General features: G+C 45.8%; 1 protein-coding gene across 1 annotated transcript in view; it reads left to right on the top strand.

Moving 5' to 3' along the window:
- The first annotated feature begins 592 nt into the window (after positions 1-592).
- Positions 593-19,101, top strand: part of med30 (mediator complex subunit 30) — a 28,857-nt gene continuing 10,348 nt past the window's right edge. Inside the window, exons 1-4 of the mRNA XM_084455457.1 lie at positions 593-967; positions 1,494-1,731; positions 5,374-5,532; positions 12,654-12,761. Coding sequence (XP_084311583.1) covers positions 1,558-1,731; positions 5,374-5,532; positions 12,654-12,761 — 441 coding nt within the window. The 5' untranslated portion in view covers positions 593-967; positions 1,494-1,557. The remainder of the gene's footprint in view (positions 968-1,493; positions 1,732-5,373; positions 5,533-12,653; positions 12,762-19,101) is intronic.

Here is a 19,101-nt window from a genome sequence, read left to right as displayed (position 1 = left end):
TAGCCCAGGCAAGTTCGCTATATATTTATAAGACTATATATAATATATTTCTATAAGACTATATATATATATAAAATGTCATTTTATTATTCTTATTCTTATTTTATATACGATTCATACGTTTTTTCATAATGTGATATGAGTGATAGTGTTCCTGGCTGATCATGGGTCAAAGGTTGATACATGGACTTGGGCAGAGAAAAAGACCACCAGGTGGCGCCTTAATCATTCCGAACTGTGACAGTGAGTTGTGGTTTACCGTAAATATCCAAAATAAAGAGTACGCCAGTTCATAGGATTTCCCCTACTTCTATATGTAGAATCAGATAAAAGATAAATCGACTACCTATTGTAAGTGGAAGAGTAGTCATCTTCATCCAACATACATCAGCGCATTCAAACGCTGAAAATGACTTAGACTTATTATAGAGGCACTCTGACTGCAATACTTACATTACTTACAGTGAGTCGAGAGAGGGTCTCGCGATGCAACTACGAGAGAGAGAGAGAGAGAGAGAGAGAGAGAGAGAGAGAGAGAGAGAGCGAGAGAGAGAGAGAGAGAGAGAGAGAGAGAGAGAGAGAGAGAGCTATGATAACAAACATCAACATTGAGACTACAGGCTTTATCACCACTTTTTACGCATTTAAAGCATTAGAACAAGGATGGCTGTCATTCGAGCTTTTGCTTTTACTTTGAAAAAGGATACGTAAAGGATACTAAAAGTACCTGGAAAACTGTCGCTGTTGTCTTGTACAGTCCTGTCTGTACAGTAGCACTACCGTTAGCTCGCTAGTTAGCCAACTAGCCCTTACCAGCTACAAAGCTAGCTAGCTAACTAACTAACGTTAGCTATTCGTTTAGCTAGAATGCTTGCATGCACAGGTGCAACCTGAATTGTATAGCCGTGTAAGCAAATCCGTTAGCTAGTTATTGAAGGCTTTCAAGCGAGACATTTACCTGGAACTGGTAAGTATATTCAATGTAACAGACTTAAGATAAGGTTAGCACCAACATGCCAGAGATAGCCCATCAACACAGACAGTTAGCCCCCAATGTTGTAGTTGACCATCCTTATTGTACCATGGTTTCGATGAGTTGAATGTGTGTTTTAACTGTAATTCCTTATGAAATGTAGGCGTTGTATTATTTTATTAACATCTTCCTACATGCTATTTTGGTAATTGCTTTATAGTTAAATAGTAGTAACAAGGCTGCAATTAAACTCACCTTGTTTCATCTTGTTACACAACAATAGCTACACCTGCTGTAAGTAGGTGCAGAGTAGCAAGGTTATAAAAGTGCAATAGTTTTTGTATAGTTTTTTATTCACCATCCTTTACCTTACAAAGATGTGTAATTGTTTAGATTAACGTTACATAGTTATAACGACCATTTTCAGCCTGAGTCAGAGGGTCTCATTGGTCTGTCTGTCTCTGTCTGTATGTCTCTCTCTATCTCTCCCTGTACTGTCTCTCTGGCACCACGTGACTAGGCATGCCCAGGTGTGCTCGTGTAGACTAGCTAATTGGAACGCCCACCGGTCCTCTGCCGTCTCCATGACAACCCCTCCCATTGTTGCCGGCTGTATGACCTCCACGCCGTTCGGCGGGCAGCAGGCCCAGGCCGCCCGGGACGTCAACACGGCGTCGCTGTGCCGCATCGGCCAGGAGACGGTGCAGGACATCGTCCTACGCACCATGGAGATCTTCCAGCTGCTGAGGAACATGCAGGTGAGAGTGGCACGTGATAGATAGTACACACACAAGCACACACACACATGCACACACTCATGCAGGATTCAAAATTAACAACCGCCAAACGCCAAATGTGGGTTGATTTTTTGTTTGGCATGTACGTTTGGAAGCCACCCGAGTCTGGCTTCTTTTGCAACAAAATATCAGTCTTTTGCAACAAAATATCAGCATTGTTGGTTCAGCGCTTAACAAAATATCAGCCTTGGTGGATCAAAACACGGACAACCTTTTTCGCAATAAAATACAGTATCAGCATTGATGGCTCAGTGCGAGATGTAACAAAACAGCCTTGGTATACAGTGCAGTGCGCACAACTGAATGAACCTGGGGGTGTAGATAGAATCTTGCAGGAAAAAGCACTCTGTGGATCTGCTTGCTGCTGTACATCATAAACAAAATATTATCCACACGTGATACACACAACACACATGTTCAGTGGTCGCCGGTGGAAGTTGTCCTCATACAACTTCCACTCAGTGACCATTCAGATGCATTTATCCCATTAGTGACACATTTATCCCATCCAAGCTGTCCTCCGGGGGCAGCCAGGAGTAGTGGGCAGCCTCGTCGTTGACACCCGGGGACCAAGTCCAATTGCTCAGTCCAAGTCCTGCTCAGGGACAGGAGTGAGGAGCATCTGTTCTTCTGCATGGAAGGAAACTTTTGCGAACACGCCGAGAACATACAAACTCCACACAGAAAGGCCCGGGAGACCTTCTTGCTGTGAGGCGACAGTGCTAAGTACTGCGCCACCGTGTCGCACATGATCAATTTTGGGGTTCAGTGTCTTGCTCAAGGACACTTTGGCACCCTGCCAGGAATGGAATCGAACCAGGGACCTTGCGATTCCCAGTCCGCCACTCTACCTCCCAAGCTATGTGCTACTAATTAGCTAATTCCCAAGCTAGGCTACTAATGAGCTAATGTTTCTGTCATGTTGACAGGTGTTGGTGAACCAATGTATTCACAGCAAGTAAACTTATTGTCATCTAAAGCTATGCTAACATTAGCTGATTGGGGCTGTCTCTTGTGAGCTATGTAGCTAACCATATTGTCTGAGTCAGTCAAACAAACTTAACAACTATTTGAGATTGACCACATTTACATGGGCTGCAATAATCTGACTATTGATCTTATTCTAAATAAGACAAATATTTTGATTAAGGTGTTTACATGAGTTCCTTTCATATTCCCGTTAACATGTTACAGAGCATAGTCTGATTAATGACTCAAGAGACGCACGCCCATATTGTTACTAGATGTTACTAGCTAAACTCGCTGGAAGCAGTTTAGTCAAGCAGTTTGACAGCCGTAGGCTATGTGTCACAAAATGCTGTGAACAGGGACGTTACTAGGATTTTAGGTTTAGGGGGGCTTAGCCCCAAGGAAGTATTACCTGTGCTTGTGCTAATTTTGAGTTATACAACAACATTTTTGAGAGTATACATTTATCGATCATGCTAATGTGTTTAAGTAAAGCTATCTGTGTTTGGGCGGCCCGTGAACCCGACCCTTGATTCGGATACGCTCCAAAATGTAAGAGGTTGTTAGTTGGCCCATGCTACACCCAGTTTCATGAAGTCCGTCCAGGTAGTTTTTGCGTAATCCTGATAACAAATGCATGCCTGCACAAACACATGCACATGCGCACACATGCCACCGAAAACATGACCTCTCGCCCTGTGCTGTCGCTGGGACGGAGGTGACCAGGTTTGTGAAATTCATTTTGGTTGATATGTTGCACAGCAGACAAGCAGTACAATATCATTACAGCTAGGTTAGGTAGGTAGCTAGCAAAGTCAACTTGTCCAGTTGGCATATAGGGCTCATTCCTATGGAATAGCTAGTGGAGTACTACTTACTTGTCAATGTAGATTGATAGTGGGGGACAGGACTGCAACAGGACTGCAACCCCACCTGTGCTGTGACACATTAGGAATCTGCTGTCTATGCGACACAAAAAGCTTGTGTGTATACATTTTATTTTTTGGCTTGGTTTGGCGGGTTGATGTTTTCATCTACCAGACTTTTGGCTGGTGAGCTAAAAAGTGAATTTGGACTCCTGCACTCACGCACATGCACACATACCCGCACCCCCACACATGAAGAGACACCTACAAACCGCCCTACCTGCGTCAATGTGACTTCATTACTTCATCACTCTACTAGACGGCACCTTCACTTTGCATATTCATTGGAATCTAGAAAGTTATCGTGCAACCCTGGTTTGCCTCTGCGGAACCAGGTAGAATTTATTTTCCCACCCCATGTCAGATACAGTAGCAGTAATGTTTATATTTTTGTATTTTTTGGGGGGGTGCATTTCTGCTGCTTTATTATAGAGGACAGTGTAGATGGACAGGAAATGTGGGAGAGAGAGAGGGGAGCACATGCAGCATTCTACTGTAGCCTCATGGTATGGGCCTTAGCCTGATGTGCGACCGGGGAGCCCCAGATAACAGTAATGTTTAATGTGGTTAGAGCTGAGAGAAGTGCAAGCTAAGCCGTTTGCATTTCTCTACACTGCATTTCCTCTTTACTTACAGGGAGGAATGCCTCTCTTCTCTATGTCATATTGAGACAGTGAGCCAAGTGTAACAGAAGTATTACTACTACTACAAACCTTGCCACCGAGCTACTGTAGCTGTTGTTCTTGCCTTATCAAATCTTGTGCTGGGGTACAAACCTCACTCTCTGTGAAGTAAGTAGAGAACATAGCCCGCTGTGTTCTTTGAAACAGGATGTGTTTCATCAGCAGACAGCCAAGCAACTGTTTCAACCTTTCTGCCCTTCTGATGGCCAGTTTGAAGATTCAGGTTCAGGGCAGGTTCTGTTTTGATATTTGTGTCTGGTGCCAAAGAGAAGATCCTTCTGCAAACAAATGTAAAAAAAGAAAAGAAAAGTTGAATACATTACCGTAGTACATTACATTACGTTACGGCCTCGCCACAGAATGTGTGAACAGCATTGTTGTGACTTGTTTCTAATATCCAAGAGCAAAAAACAAAAGAGAACTTGCACTCTTCACAGGTATGACTTGCTCCAGGCGATGGGTTGTGTTGTGAAGATTGTTGATCATCAGACAGAGCAACGCCAAAAGCTTAGGACCTGTCAGTACAAACACAGGTTATCATTCTTGCACAAGAACAGTTGATAAAGATCGATGATATGACAGTATATGATCTGAGGGGAGGCGAGGCGAGGCTCTAGAGATAAGCCAAACAATACACTCTGCAATATAGTCTTTGTCAAGGCCATACACATTACTATGTCTTATTGCATACTATAAACAGTGTTATCACACAGCTACTACACTATTAGTATGTTCATTGAGTACTGATAATACATCAATTTAACCCTTGGGGATAAATAAAGTACCTATCTATCTACAGACATTCACATTATCTAGCTGCACAGCACAGTGACTGTCCATCCTTATGGTGGGTTAATCCCAGTCCAGGAATAAGAAAACCCTTTCTGGATGGATATCTCTGTTGACATGCTTTGTATTCAAGGACTAGCCTCAACTGTGTCCCTGATAATGGCCCATTCAGCTCCAAAGGCCATAGCCATATCACAGTTGATTGTTTCTAATAGACTTGCTTCCTTATCGCCCAGCTTCCCAATGGAGTGACGTACCACCCCAACACCCACCAGGACCGCCTGGGGAAACTGCAAGAGCACCTGCGCATGCTTTCTGTGCTCTTCCGCAAGCTGCGCCTCGTCTACGACAAATGCAACGAGAACTGTGCGGGTCTGGATCCCATACCCCCTGAGGTCAGTCCTGAAGGTTTGCGGTTCAATCCCAGCTTCACACCTCACACTTGAACGCTCTCTCTATGCCCCCATACTTCGCATTGTCCCTGTGCAATTTTCTCTGTAAAGCGAAAAACAAACATACATACAAACATACACAGAGATTCATACCATTATAGTATGATGGCATTGACGAAAACATTTGGACCAACCAGGCGAACAATGGCCATTTGTTAAAAATAGATATTATTCTGGAGGCTATGTAACATGATGGAAGAAATACTGCACGCGCCTACAGATTGTTCAGACACGCTGGGAAACCGGTAGGTGGCCGCATCATGAACCGTGCCAGAGTTTGCACCTCTGCAGACAGACAGACAGAAATACCGACAGGGGTTTGCTCATTATGTGTAGATGTATTAGATGGTCGAAGATAAAACATTAGTACTTGGCCTTGGCATCTAACTAGGCAGCTTAGCTTGCAGCTACATAAAGCACTCGTCCACTATGTGCTCAATATCAAAAAAGGAAAACGTTTGCTGCTTTCACAGTGTCATGTCTAGCTGGTGCCTAGCTGCCTAGCTAGTGTGGGTTAGGGTTAGAATAAGGGTTGGGTTTGGGACAGGATCTGACCTATAAGGCAAGGGGTAAAGGTCGGAGTGAAAGGATGAACATGTGGAGGTTTAGGGTATAGTCCCATAAAATATAGCAAATATAGACATATAGCAGAACAACTGACAAGTCACCTTAATAACAGCTCCGTCGGATTGCAGTCCATGCAGTTTGGTTTTAGGTCGAACCATTCAACAGAGACTGCAATCTGCTTTCTCTAGAACTAAGCTTGATAAGGGGGGAGTTGTTGCAGTCGCATTTTTAGATCTAAAGAAAGCCTTTGACACTGTGGATCATGGTGTCCTACTCACCAAGCTTTCTCGGTACAACTTCTCCCCTAATACCATCACATACAGGAAGTCTTATCTTGAAGGTAGGGCAAATGGTGAGCTATCCTCTGCCCTTAGCTGTGGTTTTGGTGTCCCCCAGGGATCTATATTGGGACCGCTGTTGTTTAGTCTCTACATTATCTTCCGTCTGTATGCAGTGAGTCTGACATCCAGATGTATGCGGACGATACGGTCATTTATGTTCATGCAGCAACCAAGCAGCAAGCTGCAATCAAGTTAACAGCGGCAATGACATCGGTCACTGAATGGTTGACTAACTCATGTCTGCATTTAAACACCAAGAAAACTGTTTGCATGTTTTTCACAAAGCGGTTGATGAATACCGTATCACCTGATGTTTATGTCACAGGAGAAAAGTTGACAGTCGTGTCTGAATATAAATATCTCGGAATAAAAATGGACTCCAATCTTACATTTAAAAAACAAATCAAGTCAGTAGTAAACACCGCAAAGTTTCACTTATCAAACTTCCGTCACATCAGAAACTCACTGTCAATAAAAGCAGCAGCGCTGTATTTTAATGCTATTATTCACATCTGTCATACTGTCTGACTAGCTGGACACAAGCCTCTTGTACAACACTAAGATCTGTACAGGTAATTTACCATCAGGCTGTGAAAGTACTAGACAGGAAAACAATCAACCATCATCACTGTCATAGCATAACCAATTTGTTAAATTCAAAGATGCCTGCCTTACCTATAAGATCCTACATGGCTTGGCTCCTCCCCCTCTCTGTACTTTTATAAAACAGAAAGCATCTACTGACAGACATACCTGGTCTGTTGGTAGAGGGGACTGTGTAGTTCCACAGTCTGCCAACACGGCTCAGGGAGTATGAAAGATACATTTCTTTTAAAATAAACTTAAAATCTTGGTTGAGAGATGGTCAAGTGTGCGACCATTTTCACTGAGGGGTTGTATTTTATGTATTTTCAATGTATTTTAATGTTTTAATGTGTTGTAATGTATTTTATCAGCAGGCTTAGTAACTTACTGCTTCCTACTGTGTTTTAGTTATTGTAGTGCTCATGACACCTGCCCCAGAGACTACGGTTGAAAATTAGCCAATCTGGCTAAACTGGCATGTTTACAGAAATGTTCCTTAATATGCACTGTCTCTGTATTTTAAACCAATAAACTAAACTAAACTAAATCATCCCCACCGGGGCCTTGAACTCCAATCTCTCGCGTGGGAGTCCATTGCTTTCACCGCTACTCTACTTGTGCAGTGGATATCGATGTGTTGATTTTGGTGTCCTTCTTTATTTTGGTGTGCTGGGACTACTGCCTCTTGTGGTGCCAACAGAGAAATGTAGGTCAACATTCAACAGAGGGAGGGAGGGAGTGATAACCGAAGACACGTTATCCTTACAAAAAGAAAGAAAGAATATTTACTGGCTAGCCTATGGCTCATACTCTATCTAAGGCCTAGCGTGGTCGTAGTACTTCTGGAATAGGAACTAGAAAAGGCTACTGTAAGGGCTAAGTTTTATCCGTCACAAACTCAATATTTCTCGGCTCCGCCGTATTTGGTGCGCAATTAAGACGTTTGAAAATGGCAAGTTTGGTGCATCATCATTGCACACCAAACTCGGCCGGCCACCCGTCGGTCCATTCACCTCTTTATAGTAAAGATATATACGTATATCCATACAGTTTGACCTTGCTACCTTTGTTGATGCAAACGTGGACATTTTTTTTTAAGCCTCTGTTAGAATTTGATGGTGCTTTCACACCTGCCTTGTTTAGTTTGGTTAAACCGTACCAGAGTTCTCTTTCCCCCTTGGTGCGGTTCGTTTGGGCAGGTGTGAATGCAGCCACCACACTCGGGTGCGCACCAAAACGACCGTACCGTCAATTGGTCCCGACAAGAACCCAAGAATAGGTGTGAAAGCGACCGAACCAGCTCAAAAATGAAACAATGTATCAATTTTCGAATCTGGTGTGAACCAAATATGTGGACTAGAGCGGATTAACAGGTGAGAAAACGCCCTGAGACTGGATTGTAGTTTCCTAGCAAATGGCCGACGTTGTAGTGTGTGGGGTGGGAAGAAGAAACTAACAGGAAATAGGTCACAGGAGGCCGTGGGGGATTCTTATCTCTGCCACAGCCTCCCTCAGGTCTAGCTCATTTCAGCTCCACATCCCTCTGACTGCTCCTCTCTGTCCCCTTGGGGCCCCTTAGCAGCTGTTATGGACACCCACCTCCACACACCCTGCACCACTTAGGGCTGGCCTTGACTCACTCTGAGGCAGAGCCACATGCAGACAGCGCTGGGGCTGCAGTAAGGCTGTTCTGTGGTTTTATTTATCCTGACTTTAGCAGGTCTAGTCCCTCCTGTGGTTTTGAACTAAATGGATTTCGAACAGATTTGCCTTACATGACTCATAAGTACACAGGCTGAGGGAACAGAGTAGTTTGAACCAGTACTTAGATGATTGACTTTACAATCTACTTATACTACTTTTTGCGCAGTGAATTATAGGTTTTGGTACACATTGGTAGCTATGATTGAATCACACAGCAGGACTATTTGACATTCAAATAAAATCCTCCAGGCGCGGTGTAGCCAATGTGACGCTTTCATTCGCAGCTGTAAACCACATCAGCCTTTACTCCACAGTGTGGACACAAATGGCCGAAAAGTTGCTGGTTCGAGACTTCGATTTCCCATCAATCATTGCCTACCATTATACCCTTGAGCAAGAAAGTTCACTATTTAACTTCCATTGTAGCCGAGTGTGCGCCTCGTAGAACGACTGTAGCTAGCTCAATACTGAGGCCATCGGGGAAGTTATAGTCTCTACGTGTCAGGTTCATGTAAGACAGGCCGAGAATAGGCTCTGAAGTCCAGAATAGTGAACATGTTCTTGAACCCCAACACTACCTGGTAACTGTGAGTCCCTTTGGATAAAATGTAAAGTGGACTGTATCTGGCCACCCTGTTTAAGTGTAGTATTCCCCCCAAGGCCCGAACACAGTTACTGCTGACCAGCCAATACCTCACCACCGCATGTTGTCTGGAGGATGTTGATTTTGGCCCTCGCAGGCCACCATTTATCATCCCGTGGAATTCAGGTGCCTGACACTTCTGCTTATTGGCTGCCTCAAACAGGAAGTGGAATCAATGACTCAGACACTATGACCTCATGCCGGCCTAATTAGCAGCAGGCTCGGTAATGAACAGCTGGTGGAGATGTAGACGTCAGCACTTTTTCTCCCCCTCAGGCAATTAATAAGGTCCTTGATGCTCTGGCATTTCCTGCACTGTGATCGGCGGCCATGTCATCTCATCTACACCATCTCTCCCCCGCCTGCTCCATTCTTTTTTTTTTTCTCCTCTCTTTTTTTTGTCGTTCTCTCCGTCCGTCCTACGTAAGGAGACCTGGGCTGCGTTCCGAATCGCATACTTCTACTTCTTACTACCAGTACGTACTTTGCAAGCAGTAGGCATCCAATTGGGACATACTACCTTGTCATAACATTGCGCCTTGAAATTTGCCCACATCCGTCGCTGTCCATAACGCGACATTCGTCTACAGCTGTCACGACTCGCACATGTGACGCACATTAAGCTGCTCACAGGATTGTGGGTCAGAATAGCCCGAAAAGCCTGCTGGCTTGCATACTGCAAAATACGACCGGATGTAGTAGGACATACTGGTATTTTTGTCATACTGCATGTGGCATACTATGTATTGGGACATACTTCATCCTGTTTTGGCATACTATATAGTAGGGTAGTATGCGATTCGGAACGCAGCCCTGGAGAACTTCATTACCCCATTCTTCTCTGTCAGACCGGCGGGAAACCACATCCATCCTGGGTTGGAGGAGACAGAGGTTATGACTCACACGCGCACACACACACACACACACACACACACACACACACACACACAGAGGCATGTACACACACACACACACACACACACACACACACACACACACACACACACACACACACACAGAGGCATACACACACAAAGGCATGTACGTACAGTACACACACACACACACACACACACACACACACTCTCTGTCTCTGTCCGTCTGTCTCTCTCTACCCCGCACATTTCATTTTCCTCTTTATGCTGCCAAAATCAGCTCTCACCTTAAAAGTCAACATGTCTTTGGCTCAACCCAGGGATTGTTGTATGAAAAAAATACCTTTCCATTTTCCTACCATTTCATTTTCTGGCCCCATGACAAGTACGGAGTAATAATAATATAATATCCAGCACATGTCTTCTCTTCCCCCTGAGAGTCAGACAGCTAGGGTTTGGCAAGAGGGCTGCCAAGACATCCCTCTCTCCGTACTCTCTCCCCACCCCACATCTGATCAGCTCTCTGCTCAATCTGCTGATGCTCGCCTTTCTGCAGCCCTCCAGCCTCGCAGGCCCGCAATCCCCTCCAAGTCCCTCTGTCAGCCCCCCCCCAGTGTCTCCACTACCCTCCAGTCCCCCCAAGTCCCTCTGTCAGCCCCCCCCAGTGTCTCCACTACCCTCCAGTCCCCCCAAGTCCCTATGTCAGCCCCCCCCAGTGTCTCCACTACCCTCCAGTCCCCCCAAGTCCCTCTGTCAGCCCCCCCCAGTGTCTCCACTGCCCTCCAGTCCCCCCAAGTCCCTCTGTCAGCCCCCCCCCAGTGTCTCCACTGCCCTGCAGTCCCCCCAAGTCCCTCTGTCAGCCCCCCCCCAGTGTCTCCACTGCCCTCCAGTCCCCCCAAGTCCCTCTGTCAGCCCCCCCCAGTGTCACCACTGCCCTCCAGTCCCCCCAAGTCCCTCTGTCAGCCCCCCCCAGTGTCTCCAGCCCTCCAGTCCCCCAGTGTCTCCAGCCCTCCAGTCCCCCCAAGCCCCTCCAGTGTCTCCAGCCCTCCAGTCCCCCCAAGCCCCTCCAGCCTCTCAGCCCCCCAGGCCTGCTTCCCCCAGCCTCTCGGCAGACTTGCCGCTGGCTGTGTGCAGGCGCCTCTGCCAGTTGCTACGCCTCAGGTCGACGCTGCAGTGAAACAGGAATGAGCCAGTTAGGGTTTAGGATAGCACTCCAGACAGATTTGTTCTGGACCCTGCAGTGTTTTTTCACCTGGAAAAGCTTTTCATTTGCCGGTAATTGTTTTTAGTGCTGTAGCTAATCTGTGTTTATAATCTTGATTCAGAACGATGCCAGTGTTTTGACAAGGGTGTTGTAGCTGTTTATTTTCCTAAGCACAAAATGGCCGCCTTATTTCTCATGTAACCGACATAGCACAGCGTAGCTCTCCTTCATGTTAATAGCACCCAAATGGACGTTGGGGTTGTGAGAACATTCGAGAGTTTTTCTTTTAAGTGGATTGGTGTTGGTATCCTGGTATCCACATTCTATGTGGGTGCGTGCAGGTGTGCTTGTGTGCAAGTGTGTCTGTGCGTGCATTTGTGTACACGTGTGGGTGCTACATATGTTTTTGTGTGTGAGTTTATGTGAGTGTGTGTCTCTGTGTAATGTATGAATGCGCATTCATGTTCATGTTTTTTCTGTGTGTGTGTGTGTGTGTGTGTGGGTGTGTGTGTGTGCGTGTGTGTGTGTGCGTGTGTGTGTGCGTGTGTGTGTGTGTGGGTGGGTGTTTATGCGTGTGTGTGTGATGCAGTGCCAGCATGTCTCACCACTACATCAGAGCCCCAGATCTCTAACTCACCGTCTTTTCCACCAGTAGGTGTCAGTGTGATTTAAAGCAGAGCAGTCTGCTGAGCTCTAGGATATTGGGAGGGCACCAAACACAACTCTCAGCTTAGTGTCAAGCAGACACGGTCAAGCACTGAGGGTGTTTAAAAATGAATTAAGCACTCACATGAAGCAGCCTTGAAATGTGGTAGGGATCTTTCAAGCAGCTTTTAAAAGGTATGCTGTCGTGAGAAGTGCGAGGAGAGAAAGAGCTACACAGAATACCCATTTTCACCTCTCAGGGCTAACACTGCTGTGTGCCCTGAATGACTATTTTTATTCAGTGTCTTGATAAATGATAATTATTTTATATAAGCTTGAAATTCTTGCCAAGAGATCGTCCATAGCTGGCAACACAGACTCTACAGTACAGCTATGATTTAATAATAATAATGAAGCCGTTTTAGTGATTTGTTGACTCATTTTGATTAAATTGCTAGTAAATCAAAAGCTCAAAAGTCCTTTCTTGTGTTTATCCACAGCAATTGATCCCTTATGTGGAGGACGACAGCTCCAAACACGACGAGCGCTCGGCCAGCCAGACACGCCTGGCAACCGAGGACAGGAGGGAGATCCTGGAGGTGAACAAGGTGAGCTGCCTCTGGGTGTACATATTACACACACACACACACACACACACATGTACACACACACGCTTGCGTGCGCACACACACACACACACACACACACACACACACACACACACACATGTACACATACACACACACACACATATGTATGCATACACACACACGCTCGCGCACATACACACACACACACACACATGTACGCATACACACACACACACATTACTCTTATCTACTAAAGTTTTGCACATATAAAAATGTGTGCAAATGCCTTAATACCCGCAAATAAATGTGCAAGGTGATCTATGAATGGTGTGCATGGAGGATTGCGTCCTTCAAGTGAGTGAATTTGCACGCTCTATCCAATTAGTACTTTGGCCGAAATGAATATGTAATACGGAGCGTGGCTTCCCTAGCGGGCAAAATATGGAGGAGAAAATACAAATACATAATTGTAGCACACGCTCAGTGACTTATCAAACCTGAAAAACCTCATGCTAGAAGGAATCATTTTATTATTTTTTATGTTTGGGCTCTGCAGTAGGCTTAACTATTATTTAGTTTTGCAAATCTTTTTGTTCATCAGGCTTCAAATAGGCAACGGTAGGCCTGTTTAAAGGTATAATATGTAATATGTGGATTAATTTTTTCAAAAATAATACATCCATAGGGCTTTGCGAAGGCTGCAGAGTAAAACTATTGCTTTTCCATAAAAAATGATATTTTGTCTGAAATTATTACATTATGAAATTTTGACGGCCCGACAATGACACTCTGTTGATATCATACCAGCCAATAGTATTACAGCGTTGGTACTGCGCGCTGGGTTGCCAGGTACTATTCTAGCTTCACCACTGTGAGATTAGCATTGGCCAGCTAATGTTATACTTCCATGAATTAGTAGCATTATAGATGTTGGTTAGTGTGTGTGCGACTATAAAACGGCAGCTTTTCCGTCCACTTCCGCTCACTCTTTTCAGCTAAACATTTGGTAAAATGGCTGAGTTTCGTCGTCCTGCTTCTCCGCCTGAGCCCCGGCGAATCGTGCGATACGAATCTCAAAAGCTCAGTGACCGAAGAAGGAGCAAAAGTCGGATAGATATCGGGCCAGCCTTTGCTCGTTGGACGGAGTTTATGGAGTTTCATGGGATGAAGTCGCATGGTGACATGGCTACTTTTCTACTAGACCGGTAAGCTAGCTAACTAGCTATCGTTATCTTTCTTGGAGTCTGCATAGCCAGGCCTAACGTTATCTCCACACTACAGCATCTAACGTAACTTATTACATGGCACTCTGAAATACTTGATTGTGATTACTGATTAGTGTAACGGTATGTTCCTCTCGGAGTGAAGATCTTATCACAGTATGACTGAAACAGTGCATTCTCTGGCATTTTGACAACCAATTCGTTGTGTTTTGCAGTTCTTATCTTTAGACACTAGATGGGGGAAATAATCCACATATTACATACCTTTAACTTTTACAGGCTGTCAAATAGGCCTACATGCTATGCTTTTTTCCCCAGGTGTGGGTCGGGGTAAATGAATGGGAGGGGAAATCCAGTCCTTTTAGGTTCGGTTAACGTTTAGTCAGTTAACCTTGCCCATCCTTGAACAGAACCAAAGCATCATCTCAGTTCATATGTCATGTTCCTTTTTAGGAGAGCGCGTATCCCCTACAGCCCTTCCTCATGACTCCAGTTCTGTAACCAAATGAGGAACATCATTGAGCGCTCCTTTGACGCGTCGAGTTTGCTTTTGCGTTTTTTGCTGCTCCTCTGCCATGGTGCAATTGTGGGATACAACGCGCAATACCCCTCATTTAAATAGGGCCGTCTTCACACTTATGCACCTCTTGTCATTCACGCAATTATCCTTGATAGATCACCTGCAAAATGCATTCCAACTAAATGTGCAATCTAATGGACCAACGCAATTTAGCACTCTTTATCTGGGATCTTAGTACAGTAGATAAGGGCCTGAGTTCTCTTACCTCTCCCAGGGTTTACCTGTAAGTGTTGTTGGCCAGTAGGTTATGTAAGGGGTTTTGGTAAAATACAACATGCATTATTTGGCTTTTTTTGTTGTTGGGCTACTTAGTTGTGAAGTGTGTGTGTGTGTGTGTGTGTGTGTGTGTGTGTGTGTGTGTGTGTGTGTGTGTGTGTGTGTGTGTGTGTGCGTGCGTGCGTGCGTGTGTGTGTACAGTATGCGTGTGCATGTGTGTGTGTGTGTGTGCTTGCCTGTCTGGCAGACGTGAATTATAATCGAGCAATTGTTGTTAGAGCATTCCCTTGCTGCTCTTAAATGTTACCTCTACAGTGAGACGTGGCAGTGAACCCAGAGCTTAAAGGCACACAGAAAACAAAGACCACACATATCCCCCTAAGCCTGCGGTACCCGTACAAAAGATGACTACAAAGCGTCTCCTGCTTTCCTTTGGAGCGTAGGCTGTGGTTGGCTCTGCAGGTCCTCAGAAATGAACGCGCCAAATATACTCTACCAATATACTCTACCACAGGCCTTAGTCCTGGCAGAGACCCTCTATGTCCCCCTTCTACCATGGTTATCAGCATCATAACCCACTCAGATGGAATTTGAAATAGACTAACAACTAAACGTCGCAGCTGAGATTGAGAAAACAATGAATGCACATTTTCTCATAAGGAGGCAATGAAAAACTCAACCTCATTAATAAAAACCATTTGGGAGCAGCAAACAGGCACTCACTCTATCCTTGCTGCCCAAGCTACAGAGAGATGGAGTAGGCAGGGTAGCACTGCAGTTTCTCTTCTCCTCTCCTCCCCTCTCCTTTCTTCTTCCCTCTCTCCTCTCCTCTCCTCTCCTCTCCTCTCCTCTCCTCTCCTCTCCTCTCCTCTCCTCTCCTCTCCTCTCCTCTCCTCTCCTCTCCTCTCCTCTCCTCTCCTCTCCTCTCCTCTCCTTCCCTCTCTTCTCCTCCCCTCCCCTCTCTTCCCCTCCCCTCTCCTCTTCTCTCCTCTCCTTCCCTCTCTCTTCTCCTCCCCACCCCTCTCTTCCCCTCTCCTCTCTCCTTCCCCTCTTCTCTCCTCTCCCTCCCTCCTCTCCTCTCCTCCTCTCTTTTCTCCTATCCTCTCTCCTCCTCTCTCCTCTCCTATCCTCTCTCCTCCCCTCTCTCCTCTCCTGTCCTCTCCTATCCTCTCTCCTTCCCTCTCTCCTCTTCTGTCCTCTCCTCCCCTCTCTACTCTCCTGTCCTCTCCAGACCCCATCTGCCCAGCTGCAGATTAAGGCAGCTATGAGTAAAGGATGTTTGGGGGACTTAAAGAGGTTAGCTCATCAGGAGGGGAGTGATACAGCAGGGTGGGGGAAGCAGATGTTAGCAGCCTGGCTGCATCTGCCGCAGTGACCCCATGCCAGATAGCTAGTCAACTAGCAGCCAGAGAGAGGGAGAGAGAGAGGGAGGGGGAGAGAGAGAGAGATAGAGAGAGAGAGAGAGAGAGGGAGGAGAGGGTAGGAGAGAGGTAACCAGACAGATGGATAGATTGGGGAAGAGGAGTGAAGAGGAGTTGATGAGAGAACATGCTGCAGGGGCAGACAGAGTGAGGGAAATAGGAAAATAAAAAGGAAATGGACATCTGGGCAGACGGATAGATTTGTAGTCGGGAGAAAAGCGAAGAAATAGGACATGGCAGGCAAACAAAGTGAACAATTACACAGGTAGAAAAAAGAGAGATTTCTTGGAGTGAAATTGTGTTTTTGGAGGCAGATGGGCCGAGCGCTCTTGAAGGGGGCAAGAGAGAAAGAGACAGTGGAAAGATTGATGAGAGTCTGGATTGATAGATATCCAGACAGATTTAACATGCCAGTGTTTAGTCATTCAGATCCAGATAGGCTTTCAAAGGAATAACACAGCAGGACTGATGAAATTCCTCCCGAGCAGAAATATGATGTGCGCTGTAACAGAATGTCAAAAACCACGAGCAGAGAAGATTGATGTAGGACCGAATTAAAAGATAAGCCCAAAGAACGGAAACGGTTTTGTGTGACGGTGACGGTTCACATTCGACGTCCATTTCCCTAACGCCACATGTTTAAAAACTGGTGCAATTTGAATTTGAACCCAACTAATTCATGACCCAGCTCCAGCTCCTTAGCACCAATTCCAGCACCAACTCCAGCTTTAGTCCCAACCCTAAACTCAGCCCTAGCCCCTAAACTCAGCCCCAGCCCCCAGCCTAAGCCCCAACTCCACCTGACCCGGGCCCTGTCCAGATGACCAGGTAGACACGGAGAGCGCAGGTCTAATTCACAGTAGAGGTAGGAGCTAGATGAATGACTCCTCCATAGTAATGTCTGGGCCGTCCTGGCTGTGAGTGATGGCCGTGCTCTCGTTATCTGCCGATTGGGGTAATTGCTGTTTGTCGGAGCCTTGCTGACTGATGGTGATGCTGTTTGTCGGACTGGAGAGAGGAGGAGAGCAGCATCACCCTCCACAAGTGTCTGCGTGTGTGTGTGAGTGAGTACACGTGCGTGCTTGTGTGTGTGTGTAATAGAGAGAGAGAGAGAGAGAGAGAGAGAGAGTGTGAGTGAGTGAGTGAGTGTGAGAATTAGTTAGATTGTGTGATTAATAGTGCACATATTAATGCCCATCCATGCAAGCTTTTATGAAGGAGCGTAATGTAATGGCAGAACGTGTGAATTTGCGCACGTGTGTGTGTGTGTGTGTGTGTGTGTGCGCGTGTCCGTGTGTGTGTGTGTGAGACAGCGGGCGTGTGCACTTGAGCTTGAGTGCGTGTGCCCAAGAGAAATGGGCTTCTTTTGAGCGTAGGCGAGAGCGCAAGAGCGCGTGTTTGCATAAAAGTTTAAGAATGCATTAGCCATAATTCATTGGCACCTAATGGGTTGAGATTGCTCAATCTCAGAGCCACAGACCTTTAGTGCTGCAGACTGTGACTGTGCATATCAATCTCAGCCCGTTCCTGCTCCATCTCAAACGGAACAGGGCAGATTCTGAAGGAGCCCAGGTGACTGCGAATTAGAGCCTTAATGAAATTTTCTCATTGCCAGTCACATAGTCATTAATGAAAGGGTACAATGGCCAACGGAACACGCCGGATCACAGAATAGAAATTTGGAATGGGATTTGTGGGGGCGGATCATCGGAAGCCTTCTGGGTGTCTTGTTCATCCAAGAGGATCCTAGCTGACTGAGAATGGGGCTGAGTGAGGAGTGACTGTCTCTGACTGACAAACAACCTGGTTGACAGACTGGTTGACTGGTTGACTGACTGACTGACTGACTGACTGACTGACTGAAAGAAAACATGCCTGTCTGACTGACTGACTGACTGACTGACTGACTGACTGACTGACTGACTGACAGACAACCTGGATGACTGACTGGCTCTCTGACAGACAACCTGGCTGATTGACTGGTTGACAATACAGTCTGTCTGTCTGACTGACTGACTGACTGGTTGACTTAAGATAATTTGGCTGACTGGCTGGCTGACTGTATGACTGACTGACTGACTGACTGACTGACTGACTGATTGACTGACTGACAGAGCACCTTGACTGACGAGTGACTGTTCATGTTCCAGAACAGAAAGACGATGATTCACTGTGCTCTCCAGACGCCTTGATATTTATTCCATCTGGGAGACAGGACTGGCTGTCTGGCTGTTGGCACATCACTGCATCCTCCCTCATCTCTTACTTTCCGTACGGCTCCTCCTTCGCCCTTTCTATTTCTCACGCTTTCATTCCTAGTCCTCCATCTTTCATTCCTAGTCCTCCATCTTTTATTCCTATTCCTCCATCTTTTATTCCTAGTCCTCCATTTTTTATTCCTATTCCTCCATCTTTCATTCCTAGTCCTCCATATTTTATTCCTAGGCTGCGTTCCGAATCGCATACTACCCTACTATATAGTATGCCAAAACAGGATGTAGTAATTCCCAATACAAAGTATGCCACATGCAGTATGGCAAAAATACCAGGATGTCCTACTACATCCGGTCGTATTTTGCAGTATGCAAGCCAGCAGGCTTTTCTATCTATTCTGACCCACAATCCTGTGCGCAGCGGAAATGTGCGTCACATGTGTGAGTCACAGCTGTAGACGAATGTCACGTTATGGACAGCGACGGATGTGGGCAAATTTCAAGGCGCAATGTTATGACAAGGTAGTATGTCCCAATTGGATACCTACTGCTTGCAAAGTACATACTTTCTAAGGGCAGCTGTAGTAGGTACTGGTAGGAAGAAGTAAAAGTATACGATTCGGTACGCAGCCCTAGTCCTCCATCTTTCATTCCTAGTCCTCCATATTTTATTCCTAGTCCTCCATCTTTCATTCCTAGTCCTCC

The sequence above is a fragment of the Borostomias antarcticus genome, assembly GCF_949987555.1.
Source record: "Borostomias antarcticus genome assembly, chromosome: 21".
In the NCBI taxonomy this organism is placed as follows: Eukaryota; Metazoa; Chordata; class Actinopteri; order Stomiiformes; family Stomiidae; genus Borostomias; species Borostomias antarcticus.
Note: the sequence above shows the minus strand (reverse complement) of the source record. Positions and strands in the feature narration are given on the sequence as shown.